Source organism: Anguilla rostrata, chromosome 19 (assembly GCF_018555375.3).
Source record: "Anguilla rostrata isolate EN2019 chromosome 19, ASM1855537v3, whole genome shotgun sequence".
Lineage (NCBI taxonomy): Eukaryota > Metazoa > Chordata > Actinopteri > Anguilliformes > Anguillidae > Anguilla > Anguilla rostrata.
The window spans coordinates 2,384,902-2,405,373 of NC_057951.1; the positions used below are offsets into that span (position 1 = coordinate 2,384,902).

Consider the following 20,472-nt stretch of genomic DNA (forward strand, 5'->3'; position numbering starts at 1 on the left):
CTTTATCAGGAACCGACATGCTCAACCAAGTTTCAGATATCACAGTAATATCAGCATCAGTTAATTCAACCCAAATCCTTATCAGGTCCATTTTCGGGACTAAACTACGAACATTAAAATGTACTATACCCAGACCCAATGTACTTTTAAAATATGACGGAGTTTCCAAACATTTTAGACTTAAAGTAATCATCTCGAAGATTTTCATTAAAATAAATGTCTGTTAAGTCACTATCTATCGCCGAATTAGGTAACACAATGGTGATTGAGCCTATTATTATATTAATTTATATTATTATTATTATAATAATTTATGATTAAAGAACTGGGTGTCTGTGGCGACATTCCTGGGAAAAAATCACAAGCGGCGCATAGATAGTGACGCATTTTCCATCACCCATCAGTGGTTGGTCCGCCAGAGAGGGTAGGCGGAGCTAATGCAACAGGCTTGCTCTTCAACTCACTTGTGTGTGAGCGGCATACTGTTTTTTCCGTTGTCTGCTAGCATTAAAGGTGGGGGGGTTATGGAACCCTAATAAGTTTTTGTGTAACATGAGAGGTCATATTATTTGTTGGTGTAGATTTCGTATTACATTTGATGACAATGTAACGTTACTAAATTACATAGCTATTTGCACAGCTAACGCTAGCTACCGGACTATGTCAATAAAGGCAAAATTAGTTTAGACAACGTTGCGCGCAGTATCCATCTGTCATATCAGGTAACGTTGCGTTAAGCTAGCTAGCTAATGTAATTAACACAATCTAATGTCAGCTAACAATTATAAAAAACGCTAGCTAACGCTACCGACCAGTACCGACCTCGCAAACCGTCTCTCGAATGCAGTGTTTTTTTTTTTTTTTTTTTTTTTTTTTTTTTTTTTTTCCCCCCCCCCCCCCCCCCCCCCCCCCCCCCCATCAGTTGGCACGCCAACCATAACACTATTTACTGAATAAAAACGGTTGTTATAAAAGTAACGTTATGTACATACTCATTCGTTGTCTAACATTAGGCTAACTCAAGATGTCTTTACACTGCCGAGCCGGGTTAAAATGCCGTAGCAAACCTGGGGTAGAATTAGTGATGATCAATTTCTGCAAACGTTCTTACCCACCCTTTTGCCGTATGAACATCTTTACACTGCAGAGAAGAATTTGCGGGATTCGCTGTGGCTCATGCAATTATGTATCTCGTGCACAATAAGCAGTCTTTTTTGTGAATGATTGTTGTGTGGTATTTTTGAAACAACTGCCTTGCAAAATGTTACCCCTGATGTTTCTGGTTTTGCTAGCTAAACTGTTCGAGAATAAAGCCGAGCTGGGTGTTAAATTAGCAATCAGAACAAGAAGAATAAAACAAAAACAAAGGAGATTTCATCAAAAAGGGCATAAAGGCTGAAGGAACATATGAGGAAGCGTAATAAAATGACAATGCTAATCCATACTGCCGTATTCTTTTATTTAGTTTCCTCCTGCATGACGTCTTCAGAAATCAGACCCGGCTCTGCTCCACATACCCCGGCTTTATTCCGATCATTATAATATATTGATGAACTCAATGGCAATGTAAATAACGGTAACGTTAAGGCCAGTTCAGATCAATGATTCGCAACGAGGCAAAACGGTTTTAGAATGTTGCAGAGAAAATTGCAGCGGTGTGAACTGGCTAGTAGCAGAGCCGTTGCCTGCCGGAAGGTTTTAAAAGACCGTCCTTGTCAAATCGCCAAGTGCAGTTTTGGAACGTTTACAATCAGACGTCTTGGAATTTTGCAAGTTGCACCCAGTCTCGTTGCGAATCATTGATCTGAACTTGCCTTAAGTTAGCTACACTGCAACGTTGCAACAACGTAGCATTGCATTCGAGAGACGATTTGCGAGGTCGGTACCGGTCGGTAGCGTTAGCTAGCGTTTTTTTCTAATTGTTAGCCGACATTAGATTGTGTTAATTACATTAGCTAGCTAGCTAACGCAATGTTACCTGATATGAGAGATAGATACTGTGCGCAACGTTGTCTAAACTAATGTTGTCTTTCTTGCCATGGTCCAGTAGCTAGCGTTAGCTGTGCAAATAGCTAATTTAGTAAAGTTACCTTGTCATTAAATGTAATATGAAATCTACATCAACAAATAATATGATCTCTCATGTTACACAAAAACTTTTTAGGGTTCTATAAGTCCCCCAACCCCCCCTTTCTCTGTTATTGTAATGCATGCAGACACCGGGAAAAAAAAGTACGCCGCTCACACACAAGTGAGTTGAAGAGTGAGCCTGTTGCGTTAGTTCCGCCTACCCTCTCTGGCAGACCAACCACTGATGGGTGATGAAAAACGTGTCACTAACTGTGCGCCGCTTGTGATTTTTTCCCGGGAATGTCGCCACAGACACCAAGTTTTTTAATCATGAATTATGATAATAATAATAATATAAATTAATATAAAAATAGGCTCAATCGCCATTGTGTTACCTAATGCAGCGATAGATAGTGACTTAACAGACATTTATTTTAATGAAACTCTTTGAGATTATTAGTTTAAGTCTGGGCCAGGGTTTGGTTGAACATTTCCGGATAAAGCAACAGTAGAACAAGTCTCGGTTTAGTGTCTTTTTAGGCATTTCATTTGTCCACAAAATCCAAAACAGAGTCTTTCGATACAACAAAGTAGTCATTCAAAAGCAACAAACTATGAAGATGATGTAGGATTTCCGAATTTTTTGTTGGCTTGACGACAGGCAGGGCATGATCAAAATGAAACACTGAGTCCGTGGCAGTCAAAGGTAAGATCATCCACGAAAAACGCTCGTGATTGGAACTACTCACCACATTCTGCTCGCTACGGACGGTGAGTAGATAGTACATTATTACCAGGAGAGCTTTCATCTTGACTGTACTTCGACCCACTGATTTGTGTTGTGAGCTCAAACACCAGGATTGCCAGATGCGCTCAAAGCGGATTTCCAGGCCGTGGTGTGCACTATACAGGGTTGCCAGATAGCCATAGTCTTTGATCAGGTGCACGAGGACAGGATTGCTTGTTGCTCACGAAGAGCCGCGAAGTGCAGGTAGAAAGAAGATTCAGCTGACCAGGAAAAAAAACTTCTACTGATGTGCAGCCCAGCTTCGTTCATAGACAACATCAGTAGGCAGCCATGGAGAATGTTGACCATGGAACAGGGCCTGGGAGATGGTGGTCTAGCTGATCAGAATAACTCCAGGGAGAGGCGCTGAAGCCACTCTTATGCCACTTACGCTGGCATTTTGAATCATAATGCACAAGCTTTTCTTTTGCAGACTTTGTTGCACTTCAAGGGCCCTTTTGCTAGGCCTTGTTTGGTGGTCCTGTTTTCAAGTTTGGGCAGGAAGCCAAAAATAATGCATCAAGACGAACTTTTCAACATATTAAAAATAAAATAAAACCTATTCTTCTGCCTATAATTTAAAAATAATTGGTGTGAAAAATGAGTACAATTAACTTACAAACTTACAAAACACTAACAAACACTGGACTGCAAACTCAGACAAAGACTGATATGCTGCCATCTTGGATTCGGATGCATAATACTGGTAGGTTGGCTACAATGGGAGGGGAGTTCAGGACAATAACATACACACCTCTTTCTCGCAGGGCCGTGGGTTCCATCGTCAGTCTCGGTCTCCTCTGAGGAACTCATTTTTGAAACAGAGCCCCCTGTCTCAGGACACCTGAACACACCACATCAGATTCACAAGTGGGTTCTGACCCAAATTGGCAGACCTGTTAATACACAAAAGAAGAACATGATAATGCACAGACATAATAATACACACAGACACACACATACATCAAATCTCATAGAACAGACGGACAGATCTGGAATTTAACTGAGCCATAAACTTGTACAGAAATACAATTGTTATCAAGGGTGCAGAATATTTTGAAAGGAATTGTATTACTGTACAAGTAACTTGAAGTGGCTACTTTTTGGTTGAGTGGGGTGTATGATAGCACATTCTCGTCAACATGTGTGTATTAACTCATTTTAACGTGTCATGATGTGTTTTATATCACATTTGGATGTGCTGTGAGTTAGAGCTGCAGTAAGAGGATGAGTTTAACTGGAAGCTCTGTCTCCATGTGCTGTGAGTTAGAGCTGCAGTAAGAGGATGAGTTTAACTGGAAGCTCTATCTCCTTGTGCTGTGAGTTAGAGCTACAGTAAGAGGATGAGTTTAACTGGAAGCTCTGTCTCCATGTGCTGTGAGTTAGAGCTGCAGGATGAGGATGAGTTTAACTGGAAGCTCTGTCTCCATGTGCTGTGAGTTAGAGTTGCCATAAGAGGATGAGTTTAACTGGATGCTCTGTCTCCATGTGCTGTGAGTTACAGCTGCAGTAAGAGGATGAGTTTAACTGGAAGCTCTGTCTCCATGTGCTGTGAGTTAGAGCTGCAGTAAGAGTATGAGTTTAACTGGAAGCTCTGTCTCCATGTGCTGTGAGTTAGAGCTGCAGTAAGAGGATGAGTTTAACTGGATGCTCTGTCTCCATGTGCTGTGAGTTAGAGCTGCAGTAAGAGGATGAGTTTAACTGGATGCTCTGTCTCCATGTGCTGTGAGTTAGAGCTGCAGTAAGAGGATGAGTTTAACTGGAAGCTCTGTCTCCATGTGCTGTTGTCAGGGTTTGATGATCTAGGACCCAAGTGTGGAGTAAAAACGCGGAAAGTCCAAAAATGCTTGTAAAAGAGAAACACAACGAGGAACTCAAATGACTCAAAAAAGACTAGAAACAAGAAAACAAGAAGGGGAACTCGAAATCCTCGAAATACATGAAACACAGGGAACAACAACGAGGGCATAAAACAGTAGGATCGAGTAAGGAACTTAGGAAAACACAGAGCTTAAATAGACAAGAGGGATAACCAGACACAGGTGAACACAATGATTGAATAAGACACAGGAGAAAGCAATGAGACAAACGAACACACGGTACAAAGCTGTGACATGCCGCCATCTGGCAACCAAAAAAGTAATAACCTTAACAGAAAAGGAAGGATCCTGACAGCTGTGTGTTAGAGCTGCAGTAAGAGGATGAGTTTAACTGGAAGCTCTGTCTCCATGTCCTGTGAGTTTGACCTACAGTAAGAGGATGAGTTTAACTGTCAGAGCTGTCTATTTTCTTGTGCTGTGAGTTAGAGCTGCAGTTAGAGGATGATTTTAACTGGAAGCTCTGTCTCCATGTCCTGTGAGTTTGACCTGTAGTAAGAGGATGAGTTTAACTGGAAGCTCTGTCTCCTTGTGCTGTGAGTTAGAGCTACAGTAAGAGGATGAGTTTAACTGGAGGCTCTGTCTCCGTGTGCAGTGAGTTCGAGCTGCAGTAAGAGGATGAGTTTAACTGGAATCTCTGTCTCCATGTTTTGTTCACAGGGTTCGGGTAGAGAGGGCAGGGTCACCTGTACCCAGCTGTCTGTCTATAAAAAGTGATCATTCAATGGATCATCCAAACCACTTCAGAGGAAAGTTCACAGGTGATCAAAGGTAATGAAGCACGTTCAAATTGAGTTAGAGCTGCAGTTAGAGGATGAGTTTAACTGGAAGCTCTATTTTCTTGTGCTGTGAGTTAGAGCTGCAGTTAGAGGATGAGTTTAACTGGAAGCTCTGTCTCCATCTCCTGTGAGTTTGACCTACAGTAAGAGGATGAGTTTAACTGGAAGCTCTGTCTCCTTGTGCTGTGAGTTAGAGCTACAGTAAGAGGATGAGTTTAACTGGAGGCTCTGTCTCCATGTACTGTGAGTTAGAGCTGCAGTTAGAGGATGAGTTTAACTGGAAGCTCTATCTCCTTGTGCTGTGAGTTAGAGCTACAGTAAGAGGATGAGTTTAACTGGAAGCTCTGTCTCCATGTGCTGTGAGTTAGAGCTACAGTAAGAGGATGAGTTTAACTGGAAGCTCTGTCTCCATGTGCTGTGAGTTAGAGCTACAGTAAGAGGATGAGTTTAACTGGAAGCTCTGTCTCCATGTGCAGTGAGTTCGAGCTGCAGTAAGAGGATGAGTTTAACTGGAATCTCTGTCTCCATGTTTTGTTCACAGGGTTCGGGTAGAGAGGGCAGGGTCACCTGTACCCAGCTGTCTGTCTATAAAAAGTGATCATTCAATGGATCATCCAAACCACTTCAGAGGAGAGTTCACAGGTGATCAAAGGTAATGAAGCACGTTCAAATTGAGTTAGAGCTGCAGTTAGAGGATGAGTTTAACTGGAAGCTCTATCTCCTTGTGCTGTGAGTTAGAGCTGCAGTTAGAGGATGAGTTTAACTGGAAGCTCTGTCTCCATGTGCTGTGAGTTAGAGCTGCAGTAAGAGGATGAGTTTAACTGGAAGCTCTGTCTCCATGTGCTGTGAGTTAGAGCTGCAGTATGAGGACGAGTTTAACTGGATACTCTGTCTCCATGTGCTATGAGTTAGAGCTGCAGTAAGAAGATGAGTTTAACTGGAAGCTCTGTCTGCATGTGCTGTGAGTTTGAGCTGCAGTAAGAGGATGAGTTTATCTGGAAGCTTTGTCTCCATGTGTTGTGAGTTAGAACTGCAGCAAGAGGATGAGTTTAACTGGAAGCTCTGTCTCCATACACTGTGAGTTAGAGCTGCAGTACGAGGATGAGTTTACTGGGAGCTCTGTCTCCATGTGCTGTGAGTTAGAGCTGCAGTTAGAGGATGAGTTTAACTGGAAGCTCTGTCTCCATGTGCTGTGAGTTAGAGCTGCAGTTAGAGGATGAGTTTTACTGGATGCTCTGTCTCCATGTGCTGTGAGTTAGAGCTGCAATCAGAGTGCGAGTTTAACTGGAAGCTCTGTCTCCATGTGCTGTGAGTTAGAGCTGCAGTAAGAGGATGAGTTTAACTGGGAGCTCTGTCTCCATGTGCTGTGAGTTAGAGCTGCAGTACGAGGATGAGTTTTACTGGGAGCTCTGTCTCCATGTGCTGTGAGTTAGAGCTGCAGTAAGAGGATGAGTTTAACTGGGAGCTCTGTCTCCATGTGCTGTGAGTTAGAGCTGCAGTACGAGGATGAGTTTTACTGGGAGCTCTGTCTCCATGTGCTGTGAGTTAGAGCTACAGTAAGAGGATGAGTTTAACTGGAAGCTCTGTCTCCATGTGCTGTGCATTAGAGCGGCAATAAGAGGATGAGTTTAACTGGATGCTTTGTCTCCATGTGCTGTGAGTTAGAAATGCAGTAAAATGATGAGTTTAACTGGGAGCTCTGTCTCCATGTACTGTGAGTTAGAGCTGCAGTAAGAGGATGAGTTTAACTGGAAGCTCTGTCTCCATGTTTGTTCACAGGGTCCGGGTAAAGAGGGCAGAGTCACCTGTGCCCAGCTGTCTGTCTATGAAGAGTGACCGTTCAATGGATCTTCCAAACAACTTCAGGGGAGAGTTCACAGATGATCAAAGGTAATGAAACAAGTTCATACTGACACTACGATTAAATAAAACTTAAATCTCAGTGGCTACTTTTTGGTTTAGTGGGGTGTATGATAGAACATTCTCGTCAACATGTGTGTATTAACTCATTTTAAAGTGTCATGATGTGTTTTATATCACATTCGGATGTGCTGTGAGTTAGAGCTGCAGTAAGAGGATGAGTTTATCTGGAAGCTTTGTCTCCATGTGCTGTGAGTTAGAACTGCAGCAAGAGGATGTGTTTAACTGGAAGCTCTGTCTCCATACACTGTGAGTTAGAGCTGCAGTAAGAAGATGAGTTTAACTAGAAGCTCTGTCTCCATGTGCTGTGAGTTAGAGCTGCAGTAAGAGGATGAGTTTAACTGGAAGCTCTGTCTCCATGTGCTGTGAGTTAGAGCTGCAGTAAGAGGATGAGTTTAACTGGAAGCTCTGTCTCCATGTTTGTTCACAGGGTCCGGGTAAAGAGGGCAGAGTCACCTGTGCCCAGCTGTCTGTCTATGAAGAGTGACCGTTCAATGGATCTTCCAAACAACTTCAGGGGAGAGTTCACAGATGATCAAAGGTAATGAAACAAGTTCATACTGACACTACGATTAAATAAAACTTAAATCTCAGTGGCTACTTTTTGGTTTAGTGGGGTGTATGATAGAACTTTCTCGTCAACATGTGTGTATTAACTCATTTTAAAGTGTCATGATGTGTTTTATATCACATTCGGATGTGCTGTGAGTTAGAGCTGCAGTAAGAGGATGATTTTAACTGGAAGCTCTGTCTCCATGTGCTGTGAGTTAGAGAGCTGCAGTAAGAAGATGAGTTTAACTGGAAGCTCTGTCTCCATGTGCTGTGAGTTAGAGCTGCAGTAAGAGGATGAGTTTAACTGGAAGCTCTGTCTCCATGTGCTGTGAGTTAGAAATGCAGTAAAAAGATGAGTTTAACTGGAAGCTCTGTCTCCATGTGCTGTGAGTTAGAGCTGCAATTAGAGTGTGAGTTTAACTGGAAGCTCTGTCTCCATGTGCTGTGAGTTAGAGCTGCAGTACGAGGATGAGTTTTACTGGAAGCTCTGTCTCCATGTGCTGTGAGTTAGAGCTACAGTTAGAGGATGAGTTTTACTGGATGCTCTGTCTCCATGTGCTGTGAGTTAGAAATGCAGTAAAAAGATGAGTTTAACTGGAAGCTCTGTCTCCATGTGCTGTGAGTTAGAGCTGCAGTAAGAGGATGAGTTTAACTGGAAGCTCTGTCTCCATGTGCTGTGAGTTAGAGCTGCAGTAAGAGGATGAGTTTAACTGGAAGCTCTGTCTCCGTGTGGTGTGAGTTAGAGCTACAGTAAACCAGTTTATCTGCGTTGTGTCTCATGATTTATTCACAGGATTCCCTGCTCGTTTAGACGAGGAGAGTTCAGAGATACTTTCCCCCATAAAACAGGTATGATATATACTTTTTCAACTTCAATATTTGAAGTTGATTTGACTTTCAGACGATCAGATTGAATGTGTAATCAGGTTAATTAAAGTTTATAAAAAGTGGTCTGGCCCTCTTTGGCTCACAGAACGACTGGATTCTTTTTTAGGATCCAAAAACGATGACAGTGGAAATCTCCAAACAGAATGTTTTAAAGTTCGAAGTTCAATGGCTTTATTTGTCACATGTATATACATGTACATACAGTGATATGCTGGTGAGACTGCAGTCTGCTCCTTGTAGACTGCAACACAACGCTTCAATAATAACAATATACAGAAAAATAAAATAAAAATAATAACATACTATAATATAACATATGAATACAAATTAAAAGAGAAGAACATAAAGAGCAGTTTTTTTTTTTTTTAAAAGAGCAATACAAATAAGTTTTAAAAAAGTAAGTCCTAAAATAAGTCACAGGAAGCAGTGCAACCTATGATATATGATTAAATAAGAATATAATAAATAAAAAAGAAAAATACAAAGTAAACCGTGGGATGATAAGGTGCTGCAGTGTACATAGAGGTAAAGGTGCTATGTGCTTGAGGTGAAAATACTATTTCAGGACAGTTGTCCAGGCAGTGCAGTTAAAAGCACTGATGTCCTGAGGGAAGAAGCTCCTCCTTAGTCTCTCCGTCTTGGTCCTGTGACTGCGCAGGCATTTGCCTGACCGCAGCAGCTCAAACAGTCCGTTGTTTGGATGGAAAGAGTCCTTCATAATCCTCTTTGCTCTGCTTAAGCACCTCCTGGGGTACAGGTCCTGCAGAGTGGGGAGTGTGGTCCCCATGGTACGCTCAGCTGACCGCACCACCCTCTGCAGGGCTCTCCGGTCCAGAGAGGAGCAGTTCCCGTACCAGACGGTGATGTTCCCAGCAGGATTCTCTCAATGGTTGCAGAGTAGAAGGTTTTCAGGATCTTCTTGGAGACTCTGAACTTCCTCAGCTGTCTGAGGTGATCCAGGCGCTGCCTTGCCTTTCTCACCACAGTGTCGGTGTGCAGTGTCCATGTCAGGTCCTCTGTGATGTGGACACCGAGGTACTTGAAATTGCTCACCCTCTCTACTGGTGACCCATTGATCTGTAGAGGGGTGTCGGTCCTCAACCGTTTCTTCTTACAGAAGTCCACCACCATCTCCTTGGTTTTGCTGACATTCAGGAAGAGACGGTTGTCCTGGCACCACAGTGACAGGTCTGCCACCTCCTAGAGATAGGCCTTCTCGTCGTCGTTGGTGATCGGGCCTACCACCACTGTGTCGTCAGCAAACTTGACGATGGTGTTGGACTCAAACCTGGTCACACAGTCATGTGTGTACAGGGAGTACAGCAGAGGGCTCAACACACACCCCTGGGGGGCTCCAGTGCTGAGGGTGAGGGGGTTTGAGGTGTGCTTACCCACTCTAACCACCGGGGGTCCGGCGGTCAGGAAATCCAGTATCCAGGCACAAATGGAGGTGTTCAGTCCCAGGTCAGTCAGTTTAGCAGCCAGTCTGGAGGGGACTATGGTATTGAAAGCTGAGCTGAAATCAATGAACGGCAGTCTTACATAGCCCCCCCTCTGTTGTCGAGGTGAGAGAGAGTGGCGTGCAGAACCTGACAGACCGCATCATCCGTGGATCTGTTGGGGCGGTAAGCAAACTGCAGAGGGTCCAAGGTGCTGGGAAGAGAGGAGCAGATGTAGTCCTTGACTAGCCTCTCAAAGCACTTCATCACCACCGAGGTGAGTGCTACCGGGCGGTAGTCATTCAGGCAGGCTGGGGAAGCGTTCTTGGGTACAGGGACAGTGGTGGACCTCTTGAAGCATGTGGGGACCACGGACTGGGCCAGGGAGAGGTTGATTATGGTGGTGAACACAGGAGCCAGGAGATCAGCGCAGGTCTTGAGGACTTGTCCGGAGATTCCGTCTGGCCCTGCTGCTTTCCTGGTGTCCACCCGTTTCAAGGCTTCCCTCACATAGTGCTCTGACAGGACAAGTGAGCTTGCAGCTCCAGGGGGGGAACTCGTGTTATACACGCTAACTGTGCTAGCCGCCGGGCTAATGTTAGCATCGTTAGCCTTGAAACGTGCATAAAAAGAGTTCAGCTCCACTCTGTCCTTGTAGTGATGCTTCGCATCCTTGATTGCTCACCTCAGCCTGTAGGACACCGCCTTGTACTCCGTCATGTCCCCAGACACCAGTCCCGTGTTATAGGCAGTGGTGCGTGCATTCAGAGCAACGCGGATGGATCTGTCACCCCACGGTTTCTGGTTAGGAAAACACTTAGCTTTCACCATAGGGATAACTTTGTCCACCACCGTTGTAATGAAGCCGGTCACCACTTCCGTAAACACGTTGACGTCATCAGAGGTGGACTGGAACCTGTCCCAGTCGACGTCGTCCAGCGCGTCCTGTAGAGTGGCCTCTGATTGGGCGGTCCAGCGCTTGACCTCTCGCGACACCACCTCTTCCCGTACCCTCCGTTGTTTGTATTCTGTTATCAGGAAGATGGCGGCATGGTCTGATTTGCCAAATGATGGTAGAGAGGTAGCCTTGTAGCCCTCCTTGAACGGTGAATAGCAGTGATCAAGTATCTTGTCCTTTCGGGTAGGACATTTGACGTGTTGGTAAAAGTTTGGCATAAGGTTTGCCTTGTTGAAGTCCCCTGCCACGATGAGGGCAGCGTCTGGGTGCTTGGTCTGTAGTCCGCTTAGCACATCATGTAACACCGACAAAGCCTCGTCGTGTCCGCTTGTGGTGGAATGTAAACGGCCCTAGTGATCACTGCGGAAACTCCCGGGGCAGGTAGAATGGACACTCAGCACTCAGTTTGTATAGTTAGCATTAAAAAATGTATTGCACTGAGAAACTTAATTCAACTCAACAACTAAATTATTCCAAGGACATTCGTGATTCATCACAAGTAGTGTCCCTAAAAAACATAAATCAGGAGCAAAAGCTGCATTTCGAATACAGGCTTTAGACCTGCTGCATGTTGTGTTCTAAAGTATCTTTTCCTGTTCTGGCCTTCCTACAAGAGAAAACATGAGACATTGCAGGCATTTAGCAGTCACTCTTATTCAGAGCGACTTACACAACTTTTTACACAGCATTTACATTGCTTCCTTTTATACAGCTGGATATGAACTGAAGCAATGCAGGTTAAGTACCTTGCTCAAGGGTACAACAGCAGTGTCCTACCTGGGATTCAAACCTCTGACGAGACCAGCTCCTTACCCATTATACTACACTGCCACCCATAATTAAGCAAGGCTTTGTTTCCATGGCTCTGATACAGCAACCCACTTCATGTGTTTATTTCACTCTGATACAGCGCACACGTTTTCATGTGTTTATTTCACACTGATACAGCACACTTCTTCATGTGTTTATTTCACACTGAGACAGCACACCTCTTCATGTGTTTATTAAAAAGGGGCGACATAGGTCAGGAGGTAAGAACGATTGTCTGGCAGTCGGAGGGTTGCCGGTTCAAACCCCACCCTGGGCGTGTCGAAGTGTCCTTGAGCAAGACACCTAACCCCTAAATGCTCTGGCGAATGAGAGGCATCAATTATAAAGCGCTTTGGATGAAAGCTCTGTATAAATGCAGTCCATTACCATCCATTACCATTTCACAGTGATACAGCACACCTCTTCATTTGTTTATTTCACTCTGATACAGCACACCTCTTCATGTGTTTATTTCACACTGATACAGCAAAACTATTCATGTGTTTATTTCACACTGAGACAGCATACCCTCTTCATGTGTTTATTTCACCCTCTGATACAGCACACCTCTTCATGTGTTTATTTCAGTCTCTCCTGCGCACTCTGATGAAGCTGAAGAAGACTGAAAAGTTGAAACTGTTTCAGAGCCATCTGAGTCAGGGTTGCCCAGAATGCCTTAATAGTAGAAGAACAGAAGATCCTTCTGTACTGGATCCGTTCATGAAGATGAAGGAATTGTTCAAGAGTTGTCAAATTGCTGATTACCCAGAATGCACTGAGAGAGGGCAGGAGGATCCTGAAGCCCTGTACATAGTTGAGAAGATGCTGGAGACCTGTGGCATTGAGGGGTCTCTGAAGATCACACTCCATATCCTGAGGAACATGAAGAAGAAGGATGTCACTGACCCACAGGAGAGAGATGAGCAGCACAGTAAGAATTTTCTCTCATTGCTGCTGTGGCCATTAGAATGCTGAAATGAGTTTAGCCAACAAATATAACAGAGTACAAAATAACAGAGTACTGATTTATAGTATTCACACTTTGATAATAATGTTTTACATCAACAGTCTTGCATATAAAAACCATCACACACAACATGTACAGGAAGGCATTTCAATTCAAATATAGCATCCAGCAGTAATAATGGGGGCAATCAAATGCACATGAGATTAAATGTTTCCGAAAGACTTTAAAACCAGGAGCCTTGGGATCAAAAGCCAGTTACTAAACCACTGTCCCATCAGACTGACTGCCCTGAGTTTTTATCCTGGATTAAAGAGCACCGATCATAATAATTATAAAATAATTAAATTACTGCATGACCCATGAAGACCATATTTACCATAAAGACACATCATACTATGAACAATTCAGAAATTGAATGTTGAAATGGAAATGAATCCTTTTTATGTTTTCATTGTTGTGTGTACAACAGTTTGTGAGAAGTGTGAAGCACTACTAGACGTATGGGCAACACTTTACTTTAAGGTCGTTATAGCTATAGGCATATCTTCATGATAATACAGATAAACCTTGCCTGTTAATTTCACAATGTGTCCTCATGATACAGAATTATTTCATATTAACAGAAGAGATGTAACAGGGCTGGCCTTGTTTCGCATGTGTAATCAAAAATATTGTTAACTGTTCAATGTTTCCTACATTGGCGTTAATCAGTAATAACCTCTTGTTACCAAATTAGTTACAATTTAACTACATAGGTATAGCTACAACTTAATGTACAACACTTTCAGAGCTGTGTAAAACATTGTGAAAACTTTCTGCATAAGTATTTTTTGTCTATTTCTGTTATTTTAAACATTGGTTCTCATATTTCCTCTCCTCAGATGAATTCAAAGAAAGAGCCCAGCAGGCACTGAAAACTCATCTGAAGAAGAGGTTTGAATGCATATTTGAAGGTTTAGCAAAGCAGGGCCACCAAACCCTCCTCAATGAGATCTATACAGAGCTCTACATCACAGAGGGGGGAAGTAGGGGGGTCAATGATGAACATGAGATCAGACAGATTGAGATAGCATCGAAGAGACAAACCACACATGAGACTGCAATCATCTGCAATGACATCTTTAAGCCTTCACCTGGACAAGAGAAACCAATCAGAACTGTGCTTACAAAGGGCATCGCTGGCATTGGGAAAACAGTCTCTGTGCAGAAGTTCATTCTGGACTGGGCAGATGGAAAAGCCAATCAGGACATTGATTTCATCTTCACTCTTCCTTTCCGAGATCTGAATCTGAAAAAAGAGAGAGGATTCAGTCTGATGCAACTTCTACAGCACTACTTTCCACAACTGAAAGAGATCAAGAGTATTGAAGATGATGGTGTCAAAATTGTGTTAATCTTTGATGGTCTGGATGAGTGTCGACTTCCTCTAGATTTCCAAAGCAATGAGATCTGCTGTGATATAACAGAGTCATCATCAGTGGATGTGCTGCTGGCCAACCTCATTAAGGGGAATCTGCTTCCCTCTGCTCTCCTCTGGATCACCTCCCGACCAGCAGCAGCCAATCAGATCCCTCCTGAGTGCGTCCACCAGGTGACAGAGGTACGAGGATTCAATGACCCACAGAAGGAGGAGTACTTCAGGAAGAGAATCAGAGATGAGAAAAAGGCCAGCAAAATTATCTCACACATAAAGTCATCCAGGAGTCTCTACATCATGTGTCACATACCAGTCTTCTGCTGGATTTCTGCCACTGTACTGGAGACAATGTTGGGTAAAGTAGGCAATAGAAAAATGCCCAAAACTCTGACTGAAATGTACACACACTTCCTGCTCATTCAGACTAATGTGAAGAATGAGAAGTATCATGGCACCAATGAGACAACCCCAAAGAAAATGTCAGCATCAAATACAGAAATCATCCTGAAACTGGGGCAGCTGGCTTTACTACAGCTGGAAAGGGGCAATCTGATATTCTATGAAGAGGACCTGAGAGAGATGGGCATTGATGTCAGTGAAGCTTCAGTGTACTCTGGGGTGTGCACAGAGATCTTTAAAGAGGAGTGTGGGTTGGGTGAGGAGAAGGTCTACTGCTTTGTGCATCTGAGCATTCAGGAGTATCTGGCTGCCTTGTTTGTGTTTCATTCATGTGTGAATGAGAACAGAAATGTACTCAGAGCAGAAGAATCAAAACCTCGCAGTGACGGAGTGCAGCTGTCTGAGTTACACAGGACTGCAGTGGATCAGGCCTTAGAGAGTAAGAATGGACACCTGGACCTTTTCCTCAGATTCCTTCTAGGCCTCTCTCTGGACTCCATTCAGACTCTATTAGGAGGAATACTGACACAGACAGGAAGCAGATCACCTGTACCAGATCCACAGACACAGACAGGAAGCAGATCAGAGAGCATTAAGAAAACAGTATTGTACATAAAGGAGAGGATCAAAAAAGAATCTTCAGCAGAAAGGACCATCAATCTGTTCCACTGTCTCAATGAACTGAATGACAACTCTCTAGTGGAGGAAATCAAGAATTTCCAGAGATCAGGAAAACTCTCTAATGAAAAGCTGGAACCACACCAATGTTCAGCCCTGGCCTTTGTGTTACTGATGTCAGAGGCGATCCAAGATGAGTTTGACTTGAAGACCTACAACACATCAGCAGAAGGTTATCAGAGACTGGTACCAGTAGTCAGGCACTGCAGGAAGGCCATGTGAGTATGGTGTAATAATTAAAGTAGATAATGACAGCATGTTTTTATAAACACTTCATAGTTAAAGTGAAAATAGAATACAATAAAATTGTCAGGCAAGTGAGAATTATGATTTTTGAGTCAAGCTATTTTAACAGATTGTGCCCTCATTTAATGAATACAGAAGTACCATTAAATGTAAAAAATGTATCCAACATGTAAAATGTATTTTTTAGATTTAATTTACATATTATCATTAAAGATACCAGTTATTAAATACATCATGAATTCCTTGTTAGGCAAACCAATGTGATGGATCAATAATGGTCCAAACATACAACTCGCAGATTTAAATGAAGAGAGGGTATAGTATGTTACAGTATTAAGATGAACATATTCCCCATCAAATAAAAAAATACAAGCTACACTTCCTTTACACAAAATTAGACAGACATGGAAAATAAATGACATACTTGTGAAAAAAATTAATGAAAGTTACCGCAGAACCACAACTTGTCCATCCCAATGTGACCCAGGATGGTAAAATAAGCAGCTAAAGAATCAAGACCAGAGATCCAAGACTGTGATCAAAAAAGACCAAGGCAGAGCTGAGAAGCCAGGAAAATGGCACAAGATCACAGGCTCACTTTTGCTTTACAGGCCAACACTTTTGTGGTGTGGGGATGGCTGGTTTAAGCAGCCACACCTGCCCTGGGTCAAGCTAATTAGACCTGGCCAATTGGATAATTGGTTAAGAATTAGATAATTGGCCAGGCTAATTAGACCCAGGAACAGGAGTGGCTGCACCTGTGCGTAGTGAGGTAATCACTGCGCACAGGTTAAATCTGCCATCCCCACCCACATCAGGAGCTTCTCTGTCATGACAGTGTTTGAGATCTGCTCACTTGGCTGTAACATCTTGCCAAACCCTCGTGGAATAAATGTGGACTGTTTTAACATCATCTCCCTGTGTCTCTGTGCTGGAGGGCCCCAAAGAAAGCCACTTCGGTGGCCTGTGGCAGGCGCGTTTGCCACAGTGGCGCCCAACGTGGGGCTCCTCCGGCACAGCAAAGAGGCACAGGAGGGCCAGCCAGGAAGCACACTGGAGGAGGGGCGGCTGAGGTGTTCCCGACAGGGCTTCGGGCGGATCCTCCGGGCCAAAAATGGGGAGCTGAAGATGACCAGGGAGGGGAAGGAGGCAATCCTCAGCTGGGACGCTGAGGAGCTGCACCTGGCCGAGGAGGCAGGTCAGCGACGGGCGGTGCACGAGAGGTGGTCGCGCCGTGAGCTGGACTTGGCCGGGAAGGCGGGTCAGCCACGGGCGGCGCACGAGCAGTGGCCGCGCCGTTTTGCTTCCTTTCTCGTCCGTTTGGTTGTTTTTAGTTCTTTGTTTTGGCCTGGTTGGTTTGCCCGGAGCCCATGAGGGGATAAGCCTGCAGCCGCCCGCCAGCAGAGCCGACTGGCGGCCACCACAGCCACGAGGGTTCCTGGTCCCCAGCACCACAAGGCCAGTCCACCAGCCCACCAGCCCAGCCACCCCACCACAGCCCCTGGAACAGCCCAAGCCGGTGACGCCCCCACCAGCCAGCAGAGCAGCCCAGGACTTCCCGTGCTCCAGGAGGGAGGAGGAAGAAGGGCTGCCTTTGTCGTCCGAAGGAGGGTCACAGCATGTACTGGACTGTTCCGGGGCCACCCACCCTGACTTTTTTTTTTTTTAGCATGTTTTGGAGTGTTTTTGTTTGTCTTTTGCTTTGTTGGGGGTGGGGGGGGGGGGGGGTAGGCTTCGGCCAGGGATTCTCCCTGGCCTCAGTTTGGCGTTGGGGGTATGTGGTGTGGGGATGGCTGGTTTAAGCAGCCACACCTGCCCTGGGTCAAGCTAATTAGACCTGGCCAATTGGATAATTGGTTAAGAATTAGATAATTGGCCAGGCTAATTAGACCCAGGAACAGGAGTGGCTGCACCTGTGCGTAGTGAGGTAATCACTGCGCACAGGTTAAATCTGCCATCCCCACCCACATCAGGAGCTTCTCTGTCATGACAGTGTTTGAGATCTGCTCACTTGGCTGTAACATCTTGCCAAACCCTCGTGGAATAAATGTGGACTGTTTTAACATCTTCTCCCTGTGTCTCTGTGCTGGAGGGCCCCAAGAAGAAAGCCACTTCGGTGGCCTGTGGCAGGCGTGTTTGCCACAGTGGCGCCCAACGTGGGGCTCCTCCGGCACGGCAAAGAGACACAGGGAGAAGATGTTAAAACAGTCCACATTTATTCCACGAGGGTTTGGCAAGATGTTACAGCCAAGTGAGCAGATCTCAAACACTGTCATGACAGAGAAGCTCCTGATGTGGGTGGGGATGGCAGATTTAACCTGTGCGCAGTGATTACCTCACTACGCACAGGTGCAGCCACTCCTGTTCCTGGGTCTAATTAGCCTGGCCAATTATCTAATTCTTAACCAATTATCCAATTGGCCAGGTCTAATTAGCTTGACCCAGGGCAGGTGTGGCTGCTTAAACCAGCCATCCCCACACCACAACTTTATTTCAATTTTTTTGTAATTTGTATTTTAACAAAGGAGCTTTGTCACTAAGCAGCTTTACAGAGAACTGACCCCCAAAGAGTAAGCCTAGGGCAACAGTGGCAAGGAAAAACTCCCTGACTGATAACAGGAAGAAACCTTGAGCAGAACCAGACTCAGAGGGGGAACCCATCTGCCGTGGGCAGGCACCGGTTTGTTATGGAAAATCAACAGTGGCAGGAGGCGGGGTGCCCAGCTGGTCTAGCTGGTCTAGGGCTGGAGCTCCGGGCCAGGGGGGGTGCTCAGCAAACTTGGGCTAGAGCTCCGGGCAGGTGCCCAGAGCCGAGGAAGACGAGAAAAAAAACATTGTTAGGGGGTTCAAATGGTAGATTAGCAAGCAGAGCAGAAGAAACAGAGGTGCCCACGTGCGATAAGGAAAACCCCGGCAGAATAAGGCTATACCCCTCTTATATTGTTCATGAAGATGAGATATTTTTTCAACATTATGATTAATGTAATGCTGGGTTTGGTTTGGGAGAGGCAAGTGTGGTTATGAATGAAATGCTTGTGTTACTGTATTGTGAGATTAGGTCATGCAGTAAATGCACCATGTTAGAAGGCCAGTAGTACCACCCTGGTCTCTGCTTTATTCTGGTGTAGGCTGACCCAGAATCCAATAGTGCCTGTAGACAGAGTGAAAACCGGAAGGTAGAGGAATTGTAGGATATAATGGGTGTCAGGGTGAGGTCTTCTCAGGGGACTGTTAAAGTGCCTGTTTTTGAGGTAATACTGTGGCTTATCTCAGGCTAAAGTCTGGCCTGTACAAGGATTCTGAAGTTTCCTAAACCCTGGAAAAAGTTAAATGGTGTCTGCTTGGACAGCACCATCAAATGTATCACTATTCCAACAAAAGGAACTCAAAGGGATCATTAACAGTTCCTACATAGCTTTGGTTTCAGTATCTGGTTATGTGTAACACCAGCAGAACAGATGCACTGCACTACATGGTTATATATAACCTCAACAAAACAGACAGACTGCACTACAGTGCCTGGTTATGTGTGAACAAATCACTTTTTTGCATTCTTGTTTCTAAAGTGAATCTGGCTTTTGTATTGTGCTGGCTGTGTGTTGGCTTGCAATGCTGTGAGTAGTTAGTCACAGTTACCAGCAAAAGTAAAGAAGCAGAGCCTAACTCACTATCCACTCTGAGAGATTTTATTTCTGAGTTATTTCTTGCATCTTTACTTTTGGTTGTATCTGTGCCAAATGCCAGAAGAAAGGGGGCCATTTGGGTAAGAATTTCATCTGTAGAACTGTCAGAGTTCTGTCCAACAGGACGTCTAATTCTCAGGCCCAAAGTGCTGCAGTTGGAGAGTGTAGCAAAGTCATTTTCCTCAGAGCATCAGTAACTTTAAATCCTCAATATAACTCTTCATCACTCAATGTGATTACTGTTACATTGCACATATCAGATTTTACAGGATATTGCGCTATTTAAAAATACAATAATATATCAACTCTCTTTTGCAGACTGAACAGCTGTGGCCTCACAGAGAAGTCCTGTGAAATTGTGGCCTCTGCTCTCCAGTCATCAAACTCACCCCTGAGAGATCTGGACCTCAGCTACAATAGCCTGGGAGATTCAGGAGTGAAGCTGCTCTGTGCTGGACTGATGAGTCCAAACTGTAAACTACAGAGACTGGGGTGAGTAGTGCTGTGTACTGTGTCACCTTAACTAAATAGAATTAGTGATTATGGCTCTGTGCAGTGAAATATATGAAGTGCTTTCTCTCTGTTTACTCCTGTGTCCACCAGCATTCTGTCTTTGTCCACATTGTTCTCATCCCTCTCTTCTAACTGCTCTAGCACAACAAAGAAAAGCAGGATAAACCCTCATGAGTCTTAGGGTTGCCAGGTTTGTGGTTCTTGACCAGAATGTAAGTTTTCAGTGGAGTCTGTAGTATCAGGTCGCAGGTGATGACTGAATGCTGAATGCATGATTGACATTGTAAAATATTGACCACTTCAGTACAGTAATATGTTTCACGTCGATCATAACATAACAAAAATAACATAACATAACAATGAGAATAGGCCATTCAGCCCGATATGCTCGCCATTTTACGACCTACCACTAGTGCTTGGTTTACCTACAAACTAGATAGTATCCAGCATCGTATCAAGCCTGGTCTTGACAACCCCCAGAGTTTCTGC

The 20,472-nt window shown here is 44.3% G+C and overlaps 1 protein-coding gene across 7 annotated transcripts in view; it reads left to right on the plus strand.

The window, feature by feature from the left end:
- Window positions 1-20,350, plus strand: part of LOC135245720 (protein NLRC3-like) — a 111,258-nt gene extending 90,908 nt beyond the window's left edge. For 2 of the 7 annotated variants that reach the window (XM_064319012.1, XM_064319014.1), the window contains exons 4-6: window positions 12,669-13,011; window positions 13,929-15,759; window positions 19,789-19,988. In XM_064319012.1, the coding sequence (XP_064175082.1) occupies window positions 12,669-13,011; window positions 13,929-15,759; window positions 19,789-19,966 (2,352 nt within the window). In that variant the 3' untranslated portion in view covers window positions 19,967-19,988. Of the gene's footprint in view, window positions 1-10,437; window positions 10,590-12,668; window positions 13,012-13,928; window positions 15,760-19,788 lie in introns of those variants that run through there. The other 5 variants (XM_064319008.1, XM_064319009.1, XM_064319010.1 and 2 more) reach the window with 3 other exon arrangements.
- Window positions 20,351-20,472: the final 122 nt, after the last annotated feature.